At 34.4% G+C, this 16,240-nt stretch overlaps 1 protein-coding gene across 1 annotated transcript in view; it reads right to left on the bottom strand.

The window, feature by feature from the left end:
• The window catches only part of LOC145693436 (neuroligin-3-like), a 211,349-nt gene that overhangs the window by 19,152 nt on the left and 175,957 nt on the right, over window positions 1–16,240 (bottom strand). The window contains exon 5 of the mRNA XM_081769430.1: window positions 7,377–7,495. Coding sequence (XP_081625556.1) covers window positions 7,377–7,495 — 119 coding nt within the window. The remainder of the gene's footprint in view (window positions 1–7,376; window positions 7,496–16,240) is intronic.

Genomic DNA, 16,240 nt, shown 5'->3' with positions numbered 1-16,240 from the left:
GCCTATTCTAATACCAGTGGACTCTTTTCTTTAGGGTAGCACGAAGGAAAGAGTATATAGTGAAAAGACCCATATAATTGATGAACTGAAAGAAGGTATCAGCAGAAAAATTGCAGGCTTTCCAGATTATATGCTGCACTGTATCATGCTGGTGATAAAAGCTTAGTATTGTTTTTGTTTCTATCTCAAGGATGTGATATTGGGAACTTAATACAGTGAACAAAACCCCTGTATCTCAACTATTTATTAAGCTGACTTTGTAATAAACTAGGTTATTACAACCCGGATTATTGAATTATTATTGAAGATTTGAATATTCTCTTACTTTCATATTACAGACTAAAGATATATATTGTAACAGATATCAGTCAGATATCAGTATCCTTTCTTTAATAGACTACTGGTAGACGTGATATAAATCTAGATAATTCACTTTTATTTTCTCGACAAAAATAACAAGAAAAAGTAAGTTGCGAGTTTAAATTCGATGGATGAGATGTCTCACTGGAAGTTGTGCTTGAACGGGTGATGTGTGTCGTGTGGTTAGCCACGACGAAAAAGGGAGAAAGAGAATATCAAAGTCACTGAGATGAGGCAACGCCCCATCTTGCAGGAGGACAATAATAGTTCGGATGATTGGTTTCTTCACTCAGGCTTCAAGGAATCTGCTAATGGATCGCAAATCAGGCATGAAATGACCTTCTCGATTCTAGTTCTTCTGCAAACTTTTATCCTTCTTTTCTTCTTCTTTCTTCGCTTACTCTTCCCCTCCTGTTCTCCTCAACTCGCTAGTTTTCTCTGGAGACCAATTTCGTCGCCCACATCCTTTTCTCTTAACAGCTTTAGAGAAAAAAAATGCTACTCACAAAGCATTTAAGCTTCCAGTAGTCTCAGTCTATTGCTATGATTGTTCAATTTATTAGTATCACCTTTAAAGAGAATTACATTAAGATAATTCCCGCTTAATTTTCAATACTCTTTCGCATAAACTTGCTAGTATATAGCTTTTTGTGTAAATGATCTATTCCCCCCTAAATTCTACAATAATATTATCGTGTAATGGAGAACTTCGCCCAAACATACAGGAAATATGAGACTTATACATCAATCGATGAATCTGAATAATATGCCAATCTTAAGGTTAATTGTTTATGGTTATTTCTTGAAAAATATCAAGAAAAATTAAATAAGTAAATAAGCATATATACAGAAATGTCTAAGATTAATATTTCTTTTATTATGATACAACCTCTACCAATATTAATAGAAGGCATTATTTTCAACACATCAACAGGTTTAACTGGCATCTGGCAAGAGTTTATGTACGTGCTACATGCATTCTTAAAGTAATGCTTATAGTTCAACGCTTATGTGCGACATTTCCGTATCGCCTAATTTTTGGTTGGTCGATTGTTGTCTGAAACATGAAAAGCATATAGCTTTATACTCTTCAATCATTATCGTTCTTTTTGTTTCTTTGTTTGCGTCATTTTGAATAATAAAGTTCTTTTGCGATCTGAAGATTCTTTTTTTTTTTTTTTTTTTTTTTTTTAATATCCGATATAAGCAAGAATATTTCATTAATAGTTTATAGTAAATGTACAACAAACACCCTCATATAAATGCGTTCTTTCAACGTGAAATAGTTTTAAATGCTATTTTAAAGAAACATATTCTCAATTGGTGGGCAATTTTCTCGGTTAGTTTCTCTGTTCAGAATAAATGGTTTTTTGCAACTTTCTTGGAGTGAGCGATCTCTTGCTACTATCTAGTCAGTAAACATGGCATTGTTTCGTGTAGTCTTCATATTTCAATGCAAAATATAAACGCCTATTTGGAAATTGAGAAGCATTCTTCCAATAGTCATCGTTCAATTGTCCATTAAAGTTCTCTCTTCTCCTTTCTTTGCAGAAAAATGCAAACTAGACACATTATTGAATAGTCTTGCTTTAATACGGAATACATTTCTGATTATTTTAATCCTAAAATAACTGCCTACATTAGAGTAAACCGAAGTATTACCAGACATCCCAGTTCTGGTAGAAGAGTACTCAAAGTCACACAATAGTGCTGTACTCTACCGGAGAGATTTGGTAACTTGAAACTGAGAGCTTGGTGATACTGGTTAAGTGGATTGATGGTAATAATATGTTTAGTTGTTTTCCCGGTTTCCGTATATCTTTAGATCAACATTCTGGGCAAAGTAAGTACATTTCTACTATACCTAGATTGTAACAGATTAGGCTACATTATTCATGCCGTATTTCAGCATTGGGTGTGGGAAATACCATTAATCGTATGCAATCAATAAGTAATGCCAACTTTTACAATAAAATTTTCGGTCAGAAAGATAGTTCTTCATTACCCCTGAATCGAATTCTAATTGAATTTATAAATATTGTAGTTCTTGGTAATGAAAGGCTAGTGCATACTTTTGTGACTTAAGGACTTAGACCTAATGCATGTTTTAGTTTTATGATAATTTTCTAAAATTCGTATTTCTTTATTTGCTTCTCCAGAGTAGCTTTTGCTTAGCCTACGAATAACGTTCCTTTGAAATAAATCAAATAATAATAACTAAGTTTGTTCATATAATAAATTACACTATATCTTCTTTGGTATTTTTATTCAATTGCGCACCTTTTAAAAGAAGGTTTGTTATGAACAGTATGCTTTAATTACCTAGATTATCGGGATAATCTCAATCAAATATATGCACATATATTATAAATTAATATTTTTTTTATTTAAAACACTAACTTTTAATTTTCTTCTGTATTTCAGTAACTAGAGTATTCTCTAAACTTTTATAAGAGACAAAATATCTCAATAATATCTCTGAGAACATAAAAGTTATTCATATTGCGAGTTTAAATATTTGTTTCTGGTCTCCCCTATATCAAGTCAAATTCATATATTTCGGTTAAGTTTGAAACATATGTGCACTTAATACAATTACTGTAATTGTTTAATAAATAACTTATGCATGTTTTCTTCTTTCAACATTTGGAATAACTAAATATGAACGTTTTATGTATAAATAATTCACGTAAAAGAGTTTCTGGAATTATTAGAATAACAATTTCTCTAGTAAGACAATTCGTTCAGCTCTGTAGCAAAGTATTTAAAGTTAAGGTAACAAAGCACTTCCCGCACTCACTCACCATGTACTTTTGGCCAAGGACCAAAGTTGACCTAGCCTTACTACACTTAATCTTCAAAAGTAATGGTCTACAGAGTGAGTCAGAAGGACCCTACCATCACGAATGAAGTATAAAGAAATTGAACCAACAAAAATGATCATCATATAAAGGCAAGTGAAGCTGAAGGGGTAACAATTTGTTCTGGTTCAGCAAATCGTCACCTAGTTGATGATCACCAACTTAAATTCAAATGAAATATTTGAAACGGGAACAGTAATGCATTACCAGATATAAATTTCTAAAGAAATACGATAGTGATGGTTTAAGATGGTGAAGGTTAAGTTAGTTAGTTAAATTATGTAAAGTGGGCGTAATTATCTCTTATAATATTAGTCCAATGGTTGGGCTTGTCGTCAGTTAATTCTTTGCCAGGAAATTGGATAATAAAGAGCAAGCGCACAACGTTTCAACAGAGCAGTGGCGCTTCATCATGCAGGAAAATCTTCGGAAATGTGCGATTCTCTGTAAAAGGAAATTTTATTACGTAAAAGTTTAAGTACCTATGATAATTTAAATTACCAACACTGAAGAAAGAAACAATCACTTTTTTTGCCATAGACCACACACAATAATCTTAAAAGCATCAGTCATACTGCTGCTTTCGTGCGATTTGGTTATCATCTGGTCCTTATTGCATTTTCTACCTATTAACCTGAGGTGCTTAAGTCAAATAACGGGTCACACAGTAATTCGAAACACCGTTCATTTAGCTCCTTCATGGCTATATGGTCTTTTGCCTTTGTCACTAGAGACTATGGTTCGACTTCTTGCAAGAGCTGATGTAGTTCTGATCCAACATTAAGCTGTTACCCACGTCATACACAGCCTCACTGAAAGAGGCGCTAAATTTCAAATCAAGCATCAATCATACTAACACCATTCGTAACATTCAAAGCAATGATCCAGGCCATTTTATGCAGACGATATTGCAGCTTCAGCTTAGTGTTTATTGACATACAGAACTCGAACAATTGATGACTAACTGACATAACTTTTAAGGGACAATCGGGGTCCTTTAAAACTCTGCGCTCCTATCATATATGATACATCCTGCCTGTAGTGGATATTGTTGTTTGGTTATCTTCTGATGCCTGAACAAATAACGTTAATTTGAACATATAACATTGAAATGTTCAATATAGCTTTGCAACATTTTACATTAAAATTAGGTTCACCAAATCTTCACCCTATCTTTCACTTTAGTTTTGATTCATGTGTTGCATATATCGTTCCTGTTAAAAGTTTCGACTTAAATTCAAGATGAGAACAGACTCCCTCGACAGGATCAAATTGTTTTCCTCTTAGCTCCTCATCTTCTCATTATGACTATTTATGTCACTTATACTTTTCATCATTTTATACAAAAAGATAAGGAACTTTCACGAGCTTTGTATAGTACTTTGGAAGAAATAATTTACTTTTTATGTTGCAAAGATAATTGAAACAGATGTTCTAGGCCTTATTCTGTTCCAGCTCGCAAAAATTACGGACCGAAACGCAAAACGCACACACATGCACACACAAAAACATGACTGTTATGCCTATTATCGGAAACTGAAGCGGATATATCAATTTGTATTGACACAAAAGATTACGAAATGTGATTCCTTGATATAATTGATTGCAAATGTTAAGGATGCAGTTTCCATTTCCATCCATTGTCATTCAGAAGTAATGAACTCATTCATGACTATACATTTTGGAGCTTGGCCAATCGAAAATAATAAATGCTTTTACATGATTTAAATTTGAAAATTTAATTAAAATTTGTGAAGTCGGCAACGAGCACGTGTCAGAAATAACATACAGAGGATATTTTCAAAATTTGAAAACACAAGAACCATAACGAACATGCAAATGAGAAACTAATTGGTAATATCAGTATTAGCAATAATAAAACAATGACAACAACGAAATATGACAGGATGAAAGTGGATGCCAATGCAAACAACAAATGAGAGGAAACAACATACATGGAATAAATGAGATGTAAAGCCATATAAGCCATATATATATATATATATATATATATATATATATATATATATATATATATATATATATATATATATATATATATATATATATATATTATGAACGAAACATCACATAATATTACTAATATAATAAAATTCAAGGATGTAGCTCAAAGAACAAAGAATAACAGATTTTAAATAGTAATATACACACTCGAATTACATAGTTCTCTAATACTTTACATTACTCATCATTAAATATGTAACATCAAAAAGAAGAGAAGATAGCAGCGCAAAGGTGTCAGGCTGAGATCTGATGCTACAAGCAGCAAAGTGATTGAAATTTCCCGTCTTGCAACGCGTGACAATGTGGTGACAATAGAGTTAGTGGTGACAGCGGACCAAAACTGGCCACACTTAATAGCATGTGTATCCAACATGGGCGGTCGGAACAGCTACAGCGTGGCGAAGCATCAAGAAGAGGCGGACTTAAATATCCCCTTTGAGTTTGACACGCTATGTGTCATCTACACAATGCTATAGCTCATCAACTGTACCTAGTACATTTTTCAGGTATGTGAGGCATTGTACAACCGTCGAACAAACGTGTTCGATTGGAAAGAGATCAAAGGAATGTGTCAGCCAAGGAAATAGAGGACCTATGTGGCTAGTCAGAAAGTATAGGTCAGAATGAGCAACATAAGGGAGCTGGAAAGTAATTCCCTTCAAGACGTCCGATAAAGGGACTACAATCTGGTCCTATACTTCATCAAAATACATTTGGCTGGTCAAGTATGCATCAATATGTAGAAGACAAGAATGGGCATGGAATCCAATGGCACCCAACATCACAACACCTGGTATCAGGCAAACAAAACGATGTAAAATGCAGAAGTTCCCTAGCTTAGTGCCATGGTAGGATGCGGTTATCACGATGCTGCATACAGAAGCATAATTCGTCTGAAAGAAGATGTTACGCCATTTGTCTCTTAGTGCATGACATTGTCCACACCATTGCTGTCTCCCATTTATTTACTGTGCAGTCAGCGGGAGCTGCAGCAATGAGTACTGTACAAATATACACTGCTCTTCTAGACGACGTTTCTAGGGAGAGTGGATCCTATAAAACAGCATCCAGTGCAGTGTGCGGGAAGTGACTGAAGAATCCACCAGAGTCATGCCTTCATGTCCCGTTGTATGGTCCGGCCACTCGATCCAACGTATCGCTGCGCATCGTGAAACAGTCGCGCGATAATAAGCATGCAACAATAATAATATTCCGTCCAATACCGAAACATATATCTGAAAGGTAAATTATATGCGAAATCCGCCACTACTCGTCGCTCTCAAAGACCTAAACCTGCTAAATGGACAGTCGCATTCGATGACAATGCATTGTTTGATCGAAGGACACACTTCATCCTTAACTTAGTGTACCATTAAACGGAGCCTCTCTGGACGGCCTTAGTTTTCTGTCAGTAGGTGGCAGAGCCAGCGCCTCTGCTGCTTTATGTAGCTGCCGTGCTAATTAACTGTTTATTAACTTACATATTTGTGCAGTTGTGTATTTCCACAGTAATATGTATATTTTGATGATTTGGAAGCAACTTAAAATGTATTGTTTCAATCTAATTAGTTGAAAATAGATATTTGTGATACTGAACACGATTGTGCTTCACTGTTTATTATGAAGACAGAGACTAAACAATAGATTTGAATATCAATATTTGTGTAACAGCAATTTGGTGGATAAACGAAAAGATATTGGAGTGTAAACAATTTGAGCTCTTAATTAGGAACGATTTAATCAATTGTTTAGAAAGAGCGAAATTTCGGACGCCAAAAGTAATCATTATAAATAATAAATATGCAATAACAGGAATAAAACAGTAATACCTTTGCAACTAGGTTAAACCAGAAACTATGTAGGTACGGTTACTGAAGTGATATTTGAATAGGAAAACCTCGTTTACTATAGACAACTAAAAAATAAATAATGCTTCACTGACTAGTCTTATATGCTAGTGGTCTGGAAAACATGCAAAAATTGCAAGAATGATTGGTTTCAATAATATGAAAAGAACTTGCCTCTCCCGAATTCAAATACATTCTACGCTAGAAAATTATCCAACATGATTACCTAAATAATATTTTATAAACTACTTAAATTTCTATTACAGCAACAACAACAACGTACCAATTTCCAAATATTTTTGATGGACGCTATCGTATTCCTCCCAAACAATGTTTTTGAAGCGGTTTCTTTCTTTCGATCCACTCAACACAAGTTCCTGCTTTTGAGGTTCGTTCGGATTCCTATAAAATAAGAAAAAATTCACATTAGTAAAGTCACGTTAGTATTATTTTCAATTACTGGTATTTTACATTTACGACATTTACTCTTTCTTTGTTTACTAGAAAAATATGCAACGAATAATTTTTAATTATATCATACCAAACCCCGTTTTCTTCTTTTATTTATCTTTTCTTCCATAAACGAATGAAATTAAAAAATGTTTTTACTATGCTGAATGGTTAGCTTTTATTTCATTTCATTGTAGTTTAAACCTTTTCCTTATCTTCTTAAGATTTCAGAAAATTTTTGTATCTCCTTTCATGAGAAGTTATAGCATAACGACGTTGTGCTATTTACCTCTATAGAAAATTATGTTAGTGAGAAGATGTGCTAAAGCCTTAGCCTTTAAATAAAAAGATAACATTTCCTATCACTTGTAGCTTTGTTCCTATTTGTTCGAAGTGCTTCATATCATATTAAACATTAAGGTGTTTTTTTAGACGTGCAAATCCTATACGTCTCTCTTGCATTATGACTGTTGTAGAGGTCTCCAAATTTTTAATGCTTGTGGTACTATATCTCGTTAGTTTGTAATACTGAATAATACATAAAGTATTGTAAGATTTCATTGAAAATGTAGATTTGAAATATGTGATAATCTGATGTAGAACTTTTTATTTGCTTGGCAACACCATTAGGTCAAAACTGGTGACATTAGAGAGAACATTAGAAATGATTTCACATGTCCAAGATTTGCGTAGTCTATAGAGTTACTGAACTAATTTCCAGAGGCATAATTGGCGCTAGAAACGCATTGCCCTTCCAACTGGATTGATATATAGCAAATCCCGTTTATATAACATTGTGTGTAATGAACGACGTCTGTTTAGAGAAAGACAATTTTAATTTCTTGTGCAGCTTATTATATTGTGTACAGAGAAATCTAGAAGATAAAATAACACACCACCTCATTTATACATATTTAAATATCGCAAAAATATATCTATAATATTTAAATGTATGAAATCAATGTAACTGGTTCGCCAACTGGTTAATTTCTCTAGAAAACTTCAAAACTATAGATAACTTATGTACAGAAGATTAGTGTTAGTAGTCACGTTAAGCTTACAGATTACACCAAGTGTAAAAGAGGCTATAAATTGAATGTATGGCTGCAGAAAGAAATAATTATATTCAACACAACTTCATTGTTTATTATTAATTAGGGCATTAAGTGGACTTTTTAAACACTTGCAGGATATCACAATGTGATTGAAACCATAATATGATTCATTGACCCTATAGTGTAAGATTTGCTGTGATCTTCTATCTCATTACAGTTGATCTAGGTAAAACCAAGAAGTAACATAGGGTATATAAGTAAAATAAGCCTATACATTAATCATGCTGCATCAAATAATACCTACTAAGTAATATGTATCAAACTATGTTTTTGATGTACGTATTTTCAATTGTCTGATGTATTGATCGGTACTTGCTACAGTTGAATCCGAACCATTATTCGGGTTTTTATTGAAGGCAAATACTTCACAATGAATCTAAGTTGTTACAGTGTCGGTTCAGTATATCCATTTTTCATTTTACCAAGGTAACATGTCACTGGTGTCAAAACTGTGTTTACAGATTGGTTATATGTTAACAATAATGAGATCAATATTAATTTCTTTGAAGTGAAAATGTTACTTTGGAATAAAATGTACAATTATACATTACTCACGTATTAGAGTTATATCGTGCAAAGGAATAATTCTAAACAGTAATTATCTCAGGGGGATACCTTGGGAGGAAATTTTATCCCTGGAGCAAAGAAATTCACCGTTTTTTTTTCAATTCGGACTCAACCAGGGTTACCAGTATTTTTACAGTACTAGTTTCAGTCCCTATTTGTATTGAGTCACTCTCTGGAGGAAACATTTTGAAATTTCCACTTGTCCTATGTGCTGAATATACATACAGTATGCACATAACCACATAGCATAAATGACGTAAAGACATAATAAAAGTTTGAGGCATTTGTACAATTTATACGATAAAATTGCTAACTGTACTCAAAAACAAGCTACTTAGATTTAATTTCAGTTGCACGGTTATTCTGAAACGAAGAAATTATGTCTAAGCCGAATATTTTAACTTATAAATTAATTAAATAAAATACATAATTTTACTAAGTAAAAGAAATATTAAAAGATCGTCATTTAACATACGTTTTAACGTTAACCAAATCACATCAATATTTTAGCGTCTTGGCTGCCGGCAGTAAATTATGTCACGAAGGTTGAATACTATTGATGTGATTATTCGGAAAGACTATTAAGAAGTTAGTTTAATGTAAATAGAGGAATAATCCTTAACTAGAAGTTTGATTAATGAATCAAATTTCTAGTTAAGGATTTTTATCTATTTACATGTCAAATCACCTAATTTTAAAACATGACCGTTCTTCAATGTCTCAGATTCTCTTCAAATGTTTTTCATACATAAATACCAATGAAATTATGCTAAATTAATTTTTTTCGATTTTTTGGATGAGAAATGGGCCGAGGAGAAAATTTTAAAAAATGTAAATTTGGCGCTACAATGTGCTACAATGGTTCTATTAAAAAGTTTCAAAAGTTTCATAGTTGTAATTTACAGGCAATGACACATTTTGTAACAAAACTTAAAACTGTATATTTCCATATATGTAAAATTCAATAAATAATAATATTTACAAAACTACAGACATCCTTTTTATTTTTTAACCATACCATGTACGTGTTAAGGTGAATGTACAAAAAGGTTTCAAAAGTTTCATAGTTATAGCTTTTGAGCAATAGCACAATTTATAAAAACCCATAAAATTTGCATTGCATGCCTATTAATATTTGACAGTGTAACCTTTGGCAAGGTTTCTTAGAATCTTGAGCAAACATTAAGCTTTCATTGGACACCTGAATGAGCCCAATAATGTGAAAAGTAAGGAAGTTACGGTAATTTAAATTCCATGATGCTGACTGCTGGAAAGTGAAACTGGCACCAAATTCATATTTTTCAAAAATTTCTGGGAGATCTGACAAAAATGTAAACCGAATGGCGGACTGAATGCTTATGCAAAATTTCAGTCTTCTAGATGCAAAAGTAACTCACTAAAAGATAATGAAAAAGGCCTAACAAAAAATATTTTTTTAAAGTTATGACGCCATCACCTGCTACGTCTCGTGTGAAACCAGGAAGGCGTGAAACCATACGTAACGTGTTCTACAGTGCTTCTAGACTTGAAGAAACAAAACAAATACAAAGTAAAAAGCTTTATTGGTTCTTTTTTAATCGAAGAATGTAGACACTACTTTAGTACCTAAAAATAGGTACTAGAACTCCAAACGGGTAGACACTCTACTACTGAGTCACCTTGCTTATGTATTTACTGTATTTTAGCGCTGCAGTCAAAAGGATGAACACAAGAAAATGAGATGCAAAATTCAAATTTAACATAATCACGAAAAACCAGCTTAATCCAATTGTTCGCCACATATTCGAGGGCCTTTTTCTCGTGGAAATCTTTCGAGGAATTTACAACAAATGATTATGGATTCATGTTGTAAAGTGAAAAAAGAAAGAGAAAATGTCGTTCCACTTGTAGATGGTGAAAACCCAGTTACAGGATGAAACCGTTTGTGAATCCAAAAGTTAAAACCAGTAGAGTTCAGACAGTATGGATTTTCCGTCTTTTATCAGCAACTAACGAGCTTATGTCAGTCTATTGACATACATGTAGGTGAAAGGAAAACAGAATAAAGAATGTGTGGTGACGTTTCACACGTAATTAGCTTGTTTAAATTATAATAAATAAATCATAAAGCCCAAATGGTAAACTCAGATAGATATGGATTCATTGAAATGTTTTTATGCTCCAGAAATAAGTTTTACTATGGATTATTTGGTTGGTTAGTTTGGTGCTTAATATCCATTTCAGCACCTAAGCCATTAGAAGTGTACCAAAGTATAAAGAGAAAATTTTAGCCTGACCAATAGAATTTACGAAAACCAGTAGTGGTATATCTGACAAAATCTTTGTAATAGTAAGCCCTATTAATAATTGAAGTTTCTCATAATCTGATTCGAATATGTGATTCACTGATTTGAGAAGTGAAGCTGAATGCTTATCTGCCAGTCTGTTTCTAATACAACTGATTCTAAGAAACCCTGCTTTTCTTTTTCCATTTGTCAGATTAGGAAACATATCACGCGCCGGATTGAACTTTTACTGAGCCGCATCTCGCCCGTGGACCGTAGTTTAGCAAAAAGAGAATGTATTGCGAAGTTGTAGAGCAAAGCAAGAAAGAAAGTGGTACATATAGATAGAAGAGACTGAGAACGAGAGATTTATGCTCAGTGTGTGTGACGAAGTTTTGTGGTCTTCGGGTCATACTGCATCTGGCTGGGTCACCGGCATTTTCGGTTCAAACTGAGTCACCAGGTATGCTCGGTCACGGGTCTGACAGCTTCCGGGTCAGCGAGTTCATAACCTTTTTCTATACGGTTGTGATCACCCATTCTTGACATTGTGTTCTTCGCGGTCTATTGTATGAATTTCGGATGGTTCTAGAAAGGCGATACGGGTGTTCTCTTACACACAAACAAGTATAGTTACACTCATCGAATATCTGACTATACTCGAATATGAGAATACACTGATATGACAAAGGAGCTACACAGTCTGAAACAATAAAAAGGTCATTGGGAAGTGGGATGTCAGTGTATTCTTTGAAAGTGAATTAGAACACGAATGAGAATCCCCTGTTAATAAAACAATGTTTTTTAAAATTCTTTCCGCTTTCCCTCTTGTCAGTGTTTGACCTTGTAGTAGTAGATTCCTTGCACTGGGAACAAAAATAAACTTTCACCGCGTAATTTTTTCTGTGGATTAATGTGGTACGGTGACAGGTTTCGTACCGGAGGAGGACATGCTGTCTCATGTCATTTATTGGCGACTAATATGTGCCACTGGTTCTGGAATGTACATGGTATCTCATAATGAAAATCTGGACATAAATGGAGTAGGTAGAACTGGTATTTATCCTCTTGACGTTCAAGGATTTTTAAAGATGGGTTACACTGTAGCGGGTCTTGGTCATATCGTGGAAATCGGTACCTTATGGTGTTTCGGAAACAAATAAATAGAAGACCATAACGAACTATAGAGAACCGTCGGCAACTGGATATTTATGCTGTTAAAGAGAGTTACTTAACAGGGAGACAAACCGAGTTCCATCACACTAATGGGCATATCCCATTATCTTTCTTCTGGTGTTTTCTACTGTTTAAAGAACAGTCTTTGAACAATCACTTCCTGCAAACTTGGACAAACATAAGTAGCTTAAAGTTGTCAGGTGTCGGCTTTACATTGGGTACCTTCACATTTGTTGCCCTCTCAAAAGGATTGGTTACCTTTTCAAAAACAAGAGTGACACTATTTAACCAACTCATTGACAATATATAAGACGTAAATTTAGCAGAAAGCAGCATCTCTGTCTATTAGTAAACAAGTGAGTATGGGTATCACGTAAGTGGTGTTAGTTATTGGAAGAATTTTCTGGAAAAGTAATATTAAGGAATATTGTTAATCATGTTAAGATGACTAAGTTTCATTTCTTCAAAAAAGGAGAAAAGAACTTAAAATATGTTTCGTCTCGTTTAAAGGATAACGTTACTTCTACTAACATTTAACATTTCCAGCTCCTACCGACTGAAACTGACTTAATAAACTAACGGCTCCCTTCTCAAAATACTGGAAAAGGAAAAGAAGAAACGAAAGAAAAATACGAAAGTAAGTCTGAATAAGAGCAGGGAGAATGAAACTTGAAATCGCATAACTAGTGACCTCCACTGAAGGAAAAGTTGAATAACGAAACATAACATTTTCCTCTTCTTCCCCTCCGTCTCTAGCTCTCACTCCTTTAGCCTTAATATTTTCTCTTGGATTTAATTAACTGTTTCCTTCTGGAGGCAATGCTTAGCTAGCCGAGCAGAACTTTTACCAGGGGTGGATGAAGAAGAGAAAAAGTGGGCTTGAAAGGATAGCTAGAGGTCACAAGCCTAAGATTAAAACAGGAACATTTTTTTTTCTTTTAATTTAAAAATCGAGCTTCATCCAAAGTGTGGTGAGGAGAGAAGGATGTAAGCTCTGACGACAGACAAAAAGTGCAAGGCTTGTTCTCAAAACCATCTACTGTGAGTGCCAAAGTCCTTCTTTTCGTTATCAGAGGCCACTACCATACCTTACCACATGACACAGCTGGTACCGCATTTATTAACACAAACACGCCTTAATTTGGATTCCCGTCAACGCCCCTATTTTAGTTTTCTCTCTTTCTTCTCCTCTTTTGCCCTCCCCTTCAGACCTATTTCCCCTCTCTCTTTCTCTCCAACCAACACTTTTCCCAGCCACTTGCGAAAACGCAACAAGGTGCACATGAATATTCAAAGTACTAACCACCCGCCCCTGTTCAGAGCTTTACAGCTGCCTCACCCAGGATACACTTTTTTCATACATTGAATTCCCAGCTTTTAGGAACAAAATATGCTCACAGTCAAATCATTATATATATATATATATATATATATATATATATATATATATGTGTGTGTGTGTGTGTGTATGTGTATGTTTGTGAGCACACGGACATAAGCGCATAATCACTAACACACAGACAAACATGCGTCACATGATCGCACGAAGGAACATCGGTTAATATGTAAACTGAAAATCAAGGAACGTAGTGTTAAAAGCAAAAAAATAATTTCTCACACCTAGGATGAAAAATGTGTTGAATCACAGTTTCATTAAATCGCTTTTATTTGGCTTGCAATTTCGCGATAATTGCATACCGAATATGCAAAATACAAATAAGTTTCCTGCTAGGCTAAAATGTACTATTAGATAAAGATAAATGTAGATTTCTTTTACGTTGAAGCAGTAGAAATGATATGAATGGAATCTGTACTGAATCAGTTATTTGCATAATGCATAGTTTTACTAGCCTGTATTTGTAATATTAATTATCTCTGATTTAAATTACTCACGATGGAAAATAATTTACATTAAACATTTGAACATTACACTAAATTGCTCATTAACTTTGGAAGTAACCAGGTATGCTTCTATTGTTTTATGGAGATAGTGATTTGATATTTATCTAGAATTATAATAATAAATGTTCTTAAGTTGATTGAACAGTTTGCAGTGAAAAAACTGAAATGAAATCTTTGAGTTTTATGTCCCACGGTTATGCTTGTTAGGCTAAAGGAGACGGTGATGATGGGTAATGAATCAAATGGTGGAATGAAGAAGGTTGGAGGAAACGGGAGAACCCCGAGGAAACCTATGCACACGGTGTTTGTCCACCACAAAGTTCACCTGACGGGAGGTGGGATCGAACCCGGGATACCAAACGCCAGAGGTGAACGCTCTACCTCTGAACCACCGAGGCCCCAGTTTGCAGTGACGTAGAGATACAACTATAGATTGGTTTCAATTAGTACGATGTTTTGGATTTGGATATTCGGAACTTCAACTGATATTAGAACAGTTTGATATTCTGTGTGTAATGTTTATTACTGATGAGATATGGTTCCACCTCTGATTAAATGGGTAGCCAGGACACAAAGTTTTAGTGCATGTACTTCACGTACAGACACACACCCATATTTTTCCTAAATAGAGGCGCACCTACGTGGGTATCCACTGGATTCAGATCTCCCTAAAATTTCACAAACAACATCTTAAAGATGAGAAAGGGGTGTGATGCGACAGATCCCCTCATGAAATTGTAGGTCAAAATCATTCACGACACCATAAAACTTCTGCGACGTATTGCAGCCATTCTTTGGGATCTTATTCACATTGTAATTGCAGGTACGTGATTGATTCCAGCAGAATGGTGCCACAACACACATACCCAGAAACCATGGAATTACTTGAAATGATTTTTCGTAATCACATTCCGCCTTATGCAGAGTCGTTTAGACTTATGATTAGCATCATATTAAAGGCCAAACTACTGCAGGAACCATATATTAGTTGAATTCTTTAGTACAGCACTAATCATACATCAGAAGAAGGATTCTGCATAAGGCCCATTATCTTTAGCTACATATGACTTGCAAGGTTACCTGATCTAGCTCCACCAGATTTGTTTTTATCTATGGAAATATTTAAAATGTGGGCTCATGAGTGCATTAAAGATACTTTTGTTAGATTACAATAGTCATCGCAGTACAATATACCACCACAGAAACCCTCAGCAATATTTTTTAGGAAAGTGTAACATAGTGTCCGGACCAGGTCAATGGTCGATGGCCGATGCCCACCATTTCCATGTTCTCTAGTATACGCACCTCTCACTTCCACGATTGACAGAATTCCATACTTTATTACACCATCTTTACAGTGTGACATGAGTATGTAGTGACTTTTGGGACACCCTGTATAGGTAGATGTGTGTTAGCATATCTGCATATTGATATCAAAAGCAGATCTTTAAAAGAAACGTTATGAATAAAATTAATGTTGGCTTTTTACTACAATTTCAGCTTACAAAAATACTTTTAGTTTGTGAGACTTTTTTTCTCAAGTCTCAAGCTTAGAAAATAAGAGTACATACCATTTAAGAAAATATGTTATTGGTCATTATTGTTAGGCGATATGATATAGAAATGTGCGAAAATCTCTGAAAAGTACCTTAATTTACAGTATTTGTGTAATG

The sequence above is a fragment of the Thermobia domestica genome, chromosome 8 (assembly GCF_964235325.1).
Source record: "Thermobia domestica chromosome 8, izTheDome1.hap1.1, whole genome shotgun sequence".
NCBI lineage: Eukaryota > Metazoa > Arthropoda > Insecta > Zygentoma > Lepismatidae > Thermobia > Thermobia domestica.
The sequence above is the reverse complement of the archived record's forward strand: the minus strand, read 5'-3'. Positions and strand labels throughout refer to the sequence as shown.